Source organism: Falco cherrug, chromosome 14, assembly GCF_023634085.1.
Source record: "Falco cherrug isolate bFalChe1 chromosome 14, bFalChe1.pri, whole genome shotgun sequence".
Taxonomy (NCBI): domain Eukaryota; kingdom Metazoa; phylum Chordata; class Aves; order Falconiformes; family Falconidae; genus Falco; species Falco cherrug.
Window position 1 is genome coordinate 21,553,557 of NC_073710.1, and position 13,433 is coordinate 21,566,989.

Here is a 13,433-nt window from a genome sequence, read left to right on the forward strand (position 1 = left end):
GAGCCCGTGGGATCATTGGCAAGGCTTTCTTTCAAGTGGCTACTTACTGCTGTATAAATAGCATGTTTCCTCCAGTGCCAAATTAAATACCCCATAGGGAAAGGTCAGAATCAAATCAGCTGAGTGAGATCCCTGCACAGTCGTGCAGAAGAGAGGACCATGGCATGAAATTGTCCTGAGTACGACTGGAACGGGGCCCCAGGGAATTTCACTGGTCCATGCTCATGGTTTGGGTGCTGTGAAGACTTAAGTGTTTGTTGTGTCTTTACTACCACTGATTGCCCCGTGACCATGAGGCTTTGGAAAGCCTCTTCAGCAGAAAGGACCGGTGCTTCAGAGAGTTGTCTACAGCAGTGACTGATGGGCTGGATTTACTGTAGCCCCGCAGAGAGCATCAGGGTAGGAGAGGTAACGATTAAGACTGAATGTTGAAGCAGTCGCCCAAAATGCAAACAGCATTGAGCTTTGCAGATGCCAGACTGGCAACTCGCTGCTCCAGACAAGAGTTGTGATCTACGTACAGACTGTTTGTGCTTCGTTTTTCAGTTCCTTGCCAAGGCAAGCCTGCTTGCTGCCTGGCCTCATCCCGCTCAAGCTGCCGTGCCCAGCTCTTGGGAGGAAGGTTTCACTCTGGCAACCATCTGGCAGGAGCTAAACCTCCTCGTTTGCTCACTCTGAGATTTTGTAGGGCCTTCGCCTTGCAGAGGCTGCGAGGAGTTGGGGCAGAGAGCAGGAGCAGGTCAGTGGGGATGCTCAAACAGTTGCACTGCAGGTTTTGGGTCCTGTGTCCCAGCTGCCACACACACTGTTTGTGTCCTGGTGGGCTGCTTTGCACAGCATCCCACACCGGGAGCTTCCCCTAAAGCAACCCACGGGTGGGAAGGGCTGCCTTGCTTGCCACAGGGGTGCCTGTTCTTCAGGTTCGGGTGATGATGGGGGTTATCTTCAGCCCTGACCTGTCACCAGAGATGCCCAGCTCAAGAGGAAATTTGTTGAAAATAGACCTTCCTTCCACCTTTGTCTGTCTGTCTTTTTTCCACTTTATTTTGCATCCTCAGCTTTCCCTTCCTCCTTGTTTGCCGGGTTTCCTGTTGCTTGAGGCACTCTGCCGGTGCCCACACAATCTGTTTAGCTTGCTGAACAATTTTTGGTGTTTGATTTACTTAAACCAGCACACAGCGGTGAGCAGAGCAGGATCAGGGAATTGCCATGTTGATTACAGCTCGTAGGACGAGCCAGGAAGCCAGTGGCCCGGTTTCCTTCCTTCCTCAGCACGGGAAAGCGAGGGATCACTTTTAGCAAGCGTGATCCAAGACTGAGCACTGTGAAGTGGTGAGGTTTTTGTTAGGTATTTTATTGGGCTGGTAACAGTGCTTGATGAAGAGCTGAACATCCCTGGCTTTGAGAGGCTCTTTACTTTCCACAAGAGTCATCCCTCTGGATTTCGCTCAAGACAATTGAGAACATATTTACTTACGACTAATGGTAGTATGCTGTAAGCAAAAGTATAGGCTTCTGTATATTTAAGCAAACAATTTAAGGCAGATATCTTTCCTCGTATCCCACCACTGCCTCTCTTAGTCAACAGCCTCCCATCATTATCTCTGCTTTATTTAATAGTTTGTCTCACCGGAGACTGGGACAAGTCACTGCACAGAAAAGAAGAGATACTGCACTCTTTAGCTAAGGTGTAATTGATCCCTCAGCTGTTCTGCAGAGGGCAGAAGCCAAAGCAGAGGGGTTTAGTCTAATGTTTTTATTATCACAATTATTATTTTTAGCTGTGCACGTATGGTTACCACGCTCTTCAGAGTTTCGCCAGCTGAGTGGCAGCTGTGTTCAGCTGGGCTGCCACACCTTGGAGCATTTACTTATTTATTAGTCTTTGAGTTTTCTTTTTCATCTTGTTGTCTGCAGGGATTTCTATAAATATTTAAATGCTAATGTGAAAAAAACCACCACACAAACGTTTTTCATTTTTACTTACCCATTTTCTTTTCTGGCTTGTCCTCTGGGCAAACCCATCTGCAGTAATTCTGGCTGCAGGAGGCAGGGGGGCTCCCTCTGCCCAGCGTACTTGTGTCATATCAGTCACCCATGAGTTCCTGGTAATGATGAGTGAACCTGCAAAGTCTTGGCTGCCTGGCTTGCAGAGACGTTCAAAGGCTTGGCTGGTTTGTCTGCTGTTTTCTGTTAGAGGAGTATGGCACCCTTGGAGCAGGGTGTGCAGCCTGTGGAGTCTTCATCTGCTGCTTGTCCTTCAGGTCTGCGATGTGCTGAAGGGTTGGAGAGGCTCCCAGTCATGCTGAGCTACATGTGCCGAGTGTACCCAGAAATGAGGTACAGCACCGATGCCAAGGGCAGGCAGGACCCAGGATGCTGCCAGACTTTGCCAAGGTCTGAGTTTTCTGTTAATCCATTTGGTCCTGTCCTCTCCTGGCTGGAAGCTGGTGCCCAGGACTTTGTCTGCTGGCTTATGGCATGGAAAGGGGTCTGATGCCAACCTAAGCCAAGGCTGGAGCAGGGACCATATGCAGCAATCCCTGAGGTCCTGAAACTGTAGGATGGAGATGGGCCTCTGTGTTTGCTAGCCAAAACCTGCTGGCCGTTTGTGCATGCTGGGAAACCTGTCTTGCGGGGGGTGGGAGTGGGTTTGGAATTTGGAAGGGATGCAGTGGATGATGCTTTCCAAGCTCCCCTGATGTGTCTGCAGGTGAAGCTCAAGCTGCTAGTTCTGTTCATCTCTGGGATTTAGAGCACTGCCAACACCACCGCCAGCCTTAAACCAGCCCTTTGCACCCTTGGGGTGAATCCTGCGTGAAGGCACGGTGCAGCAGGACAAAGTGACACAAGAGGTTAACCTGTCCCTGCCTAAACACCACCTTGCCCTCTCTCCTGTGCTCGGCTGATTGAGCCAGGTCCCCCAGGAGAAAAGTCCTCTTGTGAGCAGAGGCAGGTCTCTGTGGTGCGTGAGCCCACTCATGGCGGTCAGGTTGGGGTGTAGGGCAGAGCATGGAGGGGGGGATTTGCACCCAACACCCTTTGGGGTGGCAAAGGGAATGCGCTGTGCAAGCGAGCCACGAGGGCAGACCTCGGTGCAGCATGGGGTCAGCAGGCATCATCCTGGCTTCTCGCCCTGCTGCCTGAGAGGTACCAGAAACTCAAGGAACCTTTAAAAAATGTGTGTGTGAGGGGAAGGTATCACTGATTTATCAGCCAAGACGAGTGGTAACTGCACTCCTCATCTGTCCAGCAGCAAGTCCCCAACTCCCCCCTTTCCCCTAGCTGGAAGCAGAGATGGGGAGAGTGCAGCTCAGGATTACTGGGTTGAAATCAGACTTTTCTTATCTGCAGCTTTCGCCTCCCAGGTACCTGGAGATGCTGCTAGCATTCCCTGCACCACTCCATCTCCCACTCCACCCGGGCAGCCACACATCGTGGGGAGGAGTGCCTTATTAGCACAGCTCTTTGTGAGATGCCCTTGAGTGATTTTTTTTTTTTCCAGGTGTAAATGCCAGGGGAGGCTGTACCAGTGCTTCACATTCTTTCATCTCAGCAGGGTTTTGCCCTTTCTCCCAGCGTGGCTCTGACAGCAGGCTCAGTGCTGCTGCCTGTGGAATACAAACAAACTTCCCCATTACAAAGCATGACAGGAATTCATTCCAGGCTGGAGCGTTTTTTCATTTTTTTCCTCTGCTTTTCTTTTTTCCTCTTGCTGGATGCTCCAGGGGTCTCTGGAGAAGTTTTGACACTGGGAAGTCAGTTGCTTAACCCCCTCTCTCCCAGGAGCAGGCAGCTCACAGCAGACCCGACAGCTCTTGCAGATGGGGAGGACTGCAAAGCAGCTTGAAGCTGCGATGTAATTCTCATCCCCTGACCAAGTCTACATCCCTACATCTCATAGTACCAGCCATTAGGGCAGTTGGAGGGTCTGTTCCCCGCTTGCTGAGCACACAGCGCCTGCCATTAGTGCTAATGGGAGTTAGGCACGCGCACGGAGAGGCAGGGATGCCCCTGAGCTACAAATCTACTTGGCAATTTTATTATGTAAATAAATGGTGCTTGCACATACACCTGCTGCTGCTGCTGCTCGTGGTGATGTTCATGGCAAGATACGTAAACAAACAGCGATTCCGTTCTAATAGATTTATTTCCTTTCTCGTGAGCCATTAAATTACCTCCAGATTTCACACAGGTAGAAATCTGTAACAGTGTCGAAATTTTGCTCTGCCTCAGTGGACAGTGGCCCACAAAGCATGACAGCCACCTATTACTCTCAGATATTGTTTTGTGGGGAGGCATGGGCACAACCGATACCATCCTCGCTGTATCGCTGTCTTTGGCTGTCCATGCTCCCTCCAGGGCACCCACCGCTGCCGGGCAGTTTGAGTGAAGGCAGCAGCAACCCTCCCTGTGTGCGGCTGTGCAGCCCACGTCAGGAGAGCAAGAGGCATCATCCAGACCCCTCAGGGCAGCTCCTGCGTCTGACCAGAGGCTGAAGAGCTCTTCCTTTCCAGGGGGTTGAAGCCAAGCTTGCTGTGGACCTTGAGGGGGCTGTGGGCTGGGGTTTGCTAGGAAACCCATCACTGCCCTGCAAAGCGTCGTCAGCAGGGCTCGCCGGGCTCTCAGACCTGCGAGGGGAGCAGCCGGCTCCTCTCCGGGCTGACCTGCCCGCTCGCAACTGCAGGAACATATCTCTGGGCTGTAGCTGCTGAGCCGCCCGCTCTCCTTTCTGCGACTCCCTGGCTCCGCTGGAGGGTTTTGGCAGCAAGACAGGTAGCAGATAGGTAGGGCTGCTGCCAGCGAGAGCGTTGAGGTGCTGCACCGGGGCTGGCAGTGCCAGGGTAGCTGCAGGTTTAAGAAGCACAGTGCCAGCACTTCTCCCAGTGGAGAGCTGGTGCCAGGGCTGGGTCGCTGGGAAGGGCTTTTGCACTGCACCCAGGCAGCACCCGAGCAAGCAGGAGCCCTGGAAGTTGCTGGGAGGGGAAATGGTTTCCTCATGAATAATTGGTGCATTATTAATATGCATGTGTTTTTTGAAGAAGTTTCAAACTCTCCCCCTCAGGAGCCTTTGATGCTTTATTAATGATTGCAGCGCACACCAAACCCTCGGTACACCGCAACAGGAGTGGTGCCTTGCAGCAGCCCCCTGCCCTGGCAGAAGCAGCCCGTTTATTTTTCGTCATTGTCTTTTGCGAGCCCAGGGAATGCATTTTGCTGGTCCAAGTGATCAGGTGAAGGTAGATGGACTTGAGTACCCTCAGGGAGCTGCTCCACTGCTGTGACAGGCGCCAGCAGCAGCAGCAAATTGGTCTTTGGGTGTTGGGCCGGTCTCACCATCATGGTCTGTGCAGGAGGGAAAAGGTGTGCAGAAGTAGAAGTTCAAGATCTCAACTTTATGCCCTGGATCAGGATTAGCAGGAGCTTTCTCAGATCCCCTTGTAACTCAAAAGAGGATCCAAGAACCTGCAGAAAGGATGAGGTCCGGGGGTGGCTTTGGTTAATTTTGATGCCGGGAGGATGTCAGAGGAGCCCAAGGTTTTCCTGCTGCATTTTCCTGCTAAAGCGGTTGGGGATGCAAGACAGCAGTGGGGGAGCAGAGGAGGAGCAGAGCAAGGCTGGGAAAGCAGCCTGGTTTCAGAGAACCTGTGTGCTGGAGTGCTGGGGTGCATGGGAGTGAGCGGGGAGAGGTGACGAGCCTTCGGCCCCCCAGCCAGGTGACCGACGTGAGCCAGGACACGCACTGCTGCACAACTGGCCTCTGCGAAGGAGCCAAAATCCACAATTTCAGAAGTGCTAATTACTGTTAATTAGCTACAATTTGTGCCCGTAACCTCTGTTCTTAGCCAAGATGGCTGACAGCAGTGACAAACATTACTCATTTCCATGCAATAAATCAAGCTAAAGTTGCTTCTGTTATTTAGCCTATCATTTAGCATTTCATTAAATAGATATGTACACATACATCATCGTTGCCAAGGCTGTGTCAATCCCCTCCAGGAGCAAGGCTGCCTCTAATCAATCCCAGCAGTGCAGCATGCCGCGGAGAGGCTCCGGATTACCACTGCGCAGGTTAGCATCTTGCTGAGCATCCAGCAGGCGTTGGTAACTCAGCACACCCAACATCCAACCGGAGTTACTAGCAGCAGTGGCGCTGTTGCTCCTAAAGGGAGACGTGGCTTGGCGAGACAAGGTCTCTCTTGGATGGATGAGGTTGGATTCCTGAGCTGGGGGCTGACCTGCAGCTGTCTGCAAGGTCCCTGCCAGAGGAAGCATGCTTTTGCCGGGCTGGTGCTGGGCTTTCCATCAGCTCCAGCGTGGAAAGGGGCTGCGAGTACTAAGCTTGGGCTCAGAGCTGCTCTGTGTCATCCTCGTTGAATCACTTAATCTTCGCATCTCTGATGGAGGGGAGATAACAACAGTTTGTGGGAGCATTGCTGCCACGTGCAATAGCAGCAAGGTTTGTAAGGGTGAAGCGTGGGTGGCAGTGCCCCGCATGTTACGATGTGGTGGCAGTAGAGGTCAAGTAGCAGCGCTGGGGTTGCACTGTGCATTGGAAAAGTCCCTTCCGTGTGCTGCTGGCCACCGCTGAACTGGAGAGCTTGTTTGCTTTCACGGTAGGCAGAAGTAAAGGAGAAGGTGTGGCATTAAATGAGCCTGGAGCTACAAAATGCAACAAAATCCTGGCACTACAGTAAATATTTCTGGGCCCAGCAGCTCTCATAGTGCTGAGGAACCCATGCACCAACACAGAACAGCAGCTGCTGCTCTTTGTGCGGCCACAGCAGCGCTGGGCTCTCCTCTCTATGTCGCTGAGCATGGGGGTGCTGAGCAGGGCAGAGGTGGGAGCTTTCTGCCTGAGCTCTGCCGATCCATCCCTGCAGTCCAGCCTGGGTGCAGGAGCTTCCCTTCCTGGCACAGGACCTGCATCTGGATCTGGGCTTCTTGGGGTTCAGCCTGCAGCCTGCTTTGGCATGGCATCTTCTTACCACGGTGGCTGTCCCATGCCACGCTCGGGGGACTCTGCCTCTTGCTGCTCCAGGGCTTTCTGGTTGGGCTGCCCCATCCAAGGGGCTAACGGGAGCAGCTCCGATTTGCCCATGCAGCACCATGTGTTCAATGCCCTCGCTCTCCCAGTGCTCCATAAATAAATTCCCCTAGTCCATCCTAGCACACTGTATCAATCTTGTTTAATAGACTGGAAAGCTTATTGCATGGCGGCAGGTCGCAAGGAGTGTCGAGGTGATGGATTGCACCTTCCCGGAGTCGAGCGTTGTTGATATATAATGAAATATTTATGATTTATTCCAGCTAATAAACTGGAGTGAAGTGTGTGATGTATGTGAGCAGATGGGGGATCTATTGATGCAGTTTTCATTGTATGGGGGGAGGGAAAAGTTTATGTCCAGAACGGAGACGTATCGCACAGCCTCCTGTCCCTCTGCCCATCAAGGTGGGCACTTGGCCACAGAGAGGACTAATTCCCACAGACGGCCTTTAGCACTTGCCTTCTAATCGTTTGTCCACCCTGCATCTTACGTGGCTTTTCTCAAGCACAGGAGCCTCTGGCAGTGGGAAGAAACTCTGAGCATCGGGCCTGGGGCTGGGACCTGCGCCAGGAGCTTGTGCTCAGAGGGGTGGGAAGACGGGCAGAGTGGCTGCAGGAGTGACGCTGTCATGCCATGCTCTGCAGCTTCCCGGTCCCACTGTGCCTGCATTACCTACAAATAAATAATTTCCTTCAATTTAGGAGACCAGTGAGACATGGAACTGGCCTGGAAAGAGCACGGAAACTTGAAACTCATGGAAAGACATGAGGCGTCATGGGCACGTGGAGCTTGTTGCTCCAGGGGGCTCCCAAAGCCAAAAACTCGGTGTTCAGACTGGGAAGGAGTATTCCTGCGGTCTGCTGCTGGGCTGCGTGTAACAGCCCACAGTTCACCTGGTCTGCAGCCGTGGAAAGCTGGGCTCCAAGGCAGGAGGACCTGCCTGCCAGCTGTGCGCCACAGCTGCCTTGGAGTGGGCAGGGTGGCCACCAGCAGCCTCGGCTGGGCCCCTGCGAGCTCCTGTGCAGCTGTGCGTGCTGCTGAAACCTGGCCCGGGGGCGAGACTCACTCCAGCAGAGCCCTGCTCGGGCAGAGGGGGTTTGGGCCCCCAGGGTTTTGCTCTGCTCTCCAAACTGGTAAGAGCATCAGGATCGGGGCTCAGGCTCCTCACTGCCTGCCCACACTGTTGGACCGATCCTACCTGGAAAACATCGTCTTAATCCCCAACGTGTGTCTCTTTGCCGGAGGGTGAGCTCTGCCTCAGCCTGGGGCAGGCCAGGAGCATCAACAACCATTCTAGGGAAGTGGGAGACAGGTAAGAGTTAATCCCAGGGTAGAGCGGAGGCACACAGCCTCCTGCCCGCTGCAGTTCCAGCAGCAATTGAGGCCCCTTTGCATCCCTCCCCTGTCCTGCCAGCTGTTCCTGTTTCTGCCTAATTAGCCTCTGGATCATCGTGCTTGGAGATCCTCAGCTGAAAGGCACCAGAGAAGGGCAAAGACTGGTTTTTTCTGACTGCTTCCCTGCAAGATTCCCAGGGGTCTGCCAGCTGGGAGCCTGCCAGTCCCCCCAACATGCTCGTTTGGTGAGAGCAGCAATTCTCCAGGTACTGGCAGTGCAGAGGAATGCGGGAGGGTGAGCATCCAGCTCTTCTCTGGAAATGAGGGATCATCATGCCAAGAGAACAGGTGACAGCAGGGGATTCCTCCTGGAGGTTGGTTTGGGTTTGGGTTTTTTTTTGGGGGGGACGGACGGGGGGCGGGAAGCTTACAGGCTCCCAAATGAGCAGGTGTTGAGCGCAGCAGGAGCAGAGTGTCAGCAGTGTCACAGCAGGGACTGTGACCGATCAGAATGCTTTCCTGGGGACCATCCTGCTTCTCAACAAAATAGATTCCCTTTCAAAGGGAAGTTTTGCTGTTTCTCGGTATATTCTGTTGTGCAGCGACACCTGGTCTGCAAAAGCACTGTGTAGTTGTGAGCAGGGATGTTCGCAGGCCCTGCAGCTGTGAGGTGCCCTGGGGAGACAGTCATGAGCATCCCAGCTCTCCTGTCCTTCAGGGGCCACGTCCTCAAGCTGGACCAGTTTTGACAACGAAGCAGGGCTGAGGTTTTCGTTGACACCACAGCTGTGCACAATGTGTCTTATAAAGCCTCCCGCATGCTTCCAGCAAAGGGTTTGTGCGCTGTCTGCTGCTATCTTCATCTTTCGCTAGTGCCCCTGTGAAGGCTGGACCTGGTGTGAGCCCAGGCTGCCAGTGCCTGAGCAGAGCCCGGGAAGGACTGCTCTTGAGGCTGGACCCAAGTCCAGGGCACTGGCCTCCATTCCCTGCTGCTTTTCCCCACTGCTGAAGTGCACAAATGCTGCCATGCCGAGCATTACCGGTGCTGGATCTACCCAGTTTCAATCCTGCCCAGCAACACAGCCCGGGAGGTCCTGAGTGAGTCATTCGTATTGCAGCTGCAAACAGCAAAATCCACTCGGTCTGGCACTCCCGGGCCAGGCTCTGTTTGTGGCGTTGGTAACTGCGTGGCTTTGGTTTGCAAACCTTGCAGGACACATGCTCGGGTGCCTGTGCTGTCCTGTGTCCCATCGGCTGGGGCACCAGGGCGAGCCCCTGAGGAAATGTCTGGTGCTTCTCTTTTGCTTTAAACACAAAGGAATAGGTGGATAAGTAATGCGGGGATGGCAAAAAACCTCCCAGAAGGCAGGAAAGGCCATGTGACAATTTGCAAGTCAGTGTGGTGCCGTGTTGCTCTCGTGTCATCTCAGTGTTGCAGTTTTCGGCTCGCAGAGCCGCAGCTGAAGCTGGCATGTCGCAGCGCAGCCGATGCTGTCGTTGCCACAAAGCTGGTGACACATGTTGCCAAACAATCTTTTGTCTCGATGTCCTTCCAGGCATCAGAGTGACACCTGTCCCTCGTGAGCAGGGATGTATTGGCAGCGGCTGTGTCTAGGGTGGGCTCTTCCAGAGGTGCAGCTCCCGGGTGCCACCCTGTCCTCAGCACCGTGGGCAGGGCTGAGGTCTTTGCTTAATGAAGCCCAGTGGGCCAGACCTGTTACGAGGGCAGCACTATCACCGTTCATTGTGGTTTTCCAGCAGGTCCTAAGACATTCCCAGCTCTGCACCAAGACTGGGCTGAAGTCACCATTCCTCATGGTTAACCTGGAAAGTCTCATTTTTTTCCTGTGCACTTCTCCACTTTCAGAGCTTCTCCAAGCTGCTCAGCATTTCCTTTCTCCAGCCAAAGTGTTCTCTTGGTCAATAGTTGTTTGCTCATGACACCTTTGATGTAGAAACGTTGCTGTGTTTGCCAGGAACAAGCTGACCCTTGGGTAAGGGTGCTGGCATAGGAGCTCCAGGCAGGGTTTGCTCCAGTAGCTCGGCTCTTGGAAGCGAAGAGGCTCTTGTTCAGCACGTCTCGTGAAAGTGGCTCAGGATCCCCATTAGTCACCGGGACATCTCTCCACTCTGTGAAGGAGGTGCACAAACTAAAGGCTGTAGTGGCAGAATCACAAGAGCCCTTTCGTCTTTGCAACAAGTATTTTGCAACTTGAAGAACTTCATTGCGGAGATGTCTGGGGTTTCAGTTGGGAAATAGGGTCTCCATTGCAGCGTGGCTGCTGCTTGGGTTCATTTGGGCAAGGCATGCATCTGTGTGCACCTACTCTGCTCCCAGATAACAAGCGATAGGATGAAGAAGCAGCCTCAGGTTGTGCCAAGGCAGGTTTAGATTGGCTATTAAGAAAAATTTCTTCCCTCAAAGGGTGGTCAAGCACTAGAACAGGCTGCCCAGGTATGTGGTGGAGTCACCATCCCTGGAAGTGTTTCAAAAACACGTGGGTGCGGTGCTTAGGGACATGGTTTAATGGTGGGCTGGGCAGTGCTGCATTAACAGTTGGACTTGGTGATCTCAAAGGTCTTTTCCAACCTAAATGATGTTATGATTCTATGATTCCACAGTACGGCGGCCAGTGCCAAGTCACTATCTGTAGACAGCCCTTCCCTATAAATAGATCTCACCCAAAAGCCTCATTTTTAAAACAAAGGTAGCCTGGAAAAAGTCTTTTATGGCTTTCACTCAGTGCCTGGTGGTTCATGGCACGGTTCATGCCAGCCTCTGGTCTCTGCAGGCTGAGCCATGGGTCAGCGTGCAGTGGTGCTTACTTGCTGAGTCTGCAGGCTGATGGAGATGTCCATGGCTTGCTTTAAGGTGCTGAATGGGCAGCCCCTGGCAGCTTGATGGCCTGGCCACATCCTCCTCTCGCTGTTCGGAGCCATGCCACTCAGGCCAGTCTGCTGCCTAGTACATATATATATATATATATATATATATATATATATATACGTATACAACAGGCCAGGCTGGACAGGGCTTTGAGCAGCCTGGTCTAGTGGCAGGTGTCCCTGCCTGTGACAGAGGGGTTGGATGACCTTTAAGGTCCCTTCCAACCCAAACCGTTCTATGATTCTATGATTTTTTATAAATATACATATATATATACACATATATATACATATATATATATACGTATATAAAAAATAAAATTGCCTGAAACTCCAGCAAAGTGCAGCCCACCCCCAGCTCGCCCAGCGCAGGAGCCTGTTCAGTATGCAGCTCAGCAGAGCCTTTAACATTTCGCAGAACAGATGCCCACTGAGCATCTTGAAACAAATCCAAAGGTAGCGGTGATGGCTGCTGTCAGGGAAACAATAATCCCATGGCCTCGGCAGCATCAGCTGCGCCGCAGCACCGACGCTGAGCCACGTGCAATGGAGGCTTCTGCCGCTGGCTGCTTTGTCTGATGAAAGGAGCCCGGCTGGAGGTGGCCCGGGCAAGCAGAGGTGGAGATGTGGTGTCAGAGACCATAATCTTCTCATCAGCCAAAATCCCCGTCCCCGCGCAGCTGGCTGTGAGGAAGGAAATACTGATTCTGGCTTGGTGCTGCGGGAAGTGTTTGAGCACAGGCATGGCTGTGTTGTTGTGTGCTGCCGGGGCGATTCCTGTGCCGGAGGGAGCAGGAAGGGGTTTGGGAGCGAGGGTGGAGAGGTGGTGGGGTGCAATTGGGGTTCACCTTTCCCAAAGTGAGGTGGTCTTACTCTGCAAGCTCACATCGGTCCTCCTGACAGCAGAGTAGGGGCGCAGCTCCGGAGCAGCACGGGCAGGAGGCTGGTGTAGCAGGAGGAGGTGGCGTGTCTTTGGGGTGGCTGGGGTATCTTTGGGGTGGCTGGGGTATCTTCCAGCTGGCTGGGGTATCTTTGGGGTGGCTGGGGTCCTCTCCAGCCGCACGTCTCTGGCCTCTGGCCAGGCTGGGCGCATGGGAGCCCTGGCGTGAGGCATGAGAGGAGAGATGGGCGGGTGATAGATAGCAAGGGCAGTTGTTCCCATCTCACACAAGAGGAGATGGTGGTTCAGGAGCAGCATCACGCAGGTATTGAACCCACAGTTTGATGAACCACTCCACAGCATCCTTCCTGTCCCTGTGCTGTGGCACTGAGCGCTCCCTGGGAGCCATGGACATGGCCAACAGGAAAGGAGTGTCAGCAGAAGTGTGGTTTGGAAGGTGGTGCCATCTCATGGGGGAGAGCTCCGTTCACCACTTAGAAATGCCCCCCCAGCACCTCCGTTGCCCCTGCCTGCTGGGGAGCAGGTACCCACACTGGCAAAGCGCTCAGAGCTGCTGGGCAAGGGGCACTGTGGTCTGCAGCCTGCTGGCGGGGCAGCCTGTGTAACGGAGCAGAAAAAGCTGGGACAGCCAGGGGATGGAGCGCAGCGCCAGCAGCAGGGCTGTGTGCAGGGGCTGGGTGGGCTCGTGCACAAGGACACACGTTGGGAGTCCAGGGGAGATGGGTGCAACCCTTGCCACGAGCCCTTGGTGCAGTGCCGGGTTTGGAAATGATGCTCTTAGCACTGTTTAATGGCAGCATGTGGGGGAGAGTCATTAAGCAAACGACAGCATCCTTTTAACTAGTCTCACTGGCCCAGGAAATCCCCGCTGGCCTGGGAGGCAGCGAGCGCTTTGCTGTGCTGGATGTGCCGGCGCACACGCTGTCTTGATGTGCTCGGCTGGTAGCAGATGGCGCGGGGCAGAGGGTAATGTGGCTGTCCTCGGCGGACGGCAGTCCCCCGGAGCGTGCTCTGTCCTGTCAGCCTGGGAAGTGACAGCAAGACCCTGACGCTCGGCTTACAGGAGAGAGGAGACAGAAAGAAAGAGACAGGGGGAAATTACAGAGCTGGTCCCAGAAGCTCACAATAGTCACAATAATAATGCTAACCACCCGCCGTGCCACGCTGCTGACGGGGCTGGAGGGATCCGTGTGAGAAGCAGCGACAGTGTGGGGGGCACAGGGATGGAAAGTGAGTGGCGAGGAGGGGGTTTCCCCTCCTTC

At 53.8% G+C, this 13,433-nt stretch overlaps 1 protein-coding gene across 5 annotated transcripts in view; it reads left to right on the forward strand.

Moving 5' to 3' along the window:
* ACSF3 (acyl-CoA synthetase family member 3) overlaps positions 1-13,433 on the forward strand; it is a 66,220-nt gene that overhangs the window by 44,503 nt on the left and 8,284 nt on the right. Inside the window, exons 8-9 of one of the 5 annotated variants that reach the window (XM_055726717.1) lie at positions 2,265-2,397; positions 3,506-3,731. The exons of 2 other annotated variants lie outside the window; for them this stretch is intronic. In XM_055726717.1, coding sequence (XP_055582692.1) covers positions 2,265-2,397; positions 3,506-3,590 — 218 coding nt within the window. In that variant the 3' untranslated portion in view covers positions 3,591-3,731. Of the gene's footprint in view, positions 1-2,264; positions 2,398-3,505; positions 4,079-13,433 lie in introns of those variants that run through there. 2 more of the 5 variants (XM_055726716.1, XM_055726715.1) reach the window with 2 other exon arrangements.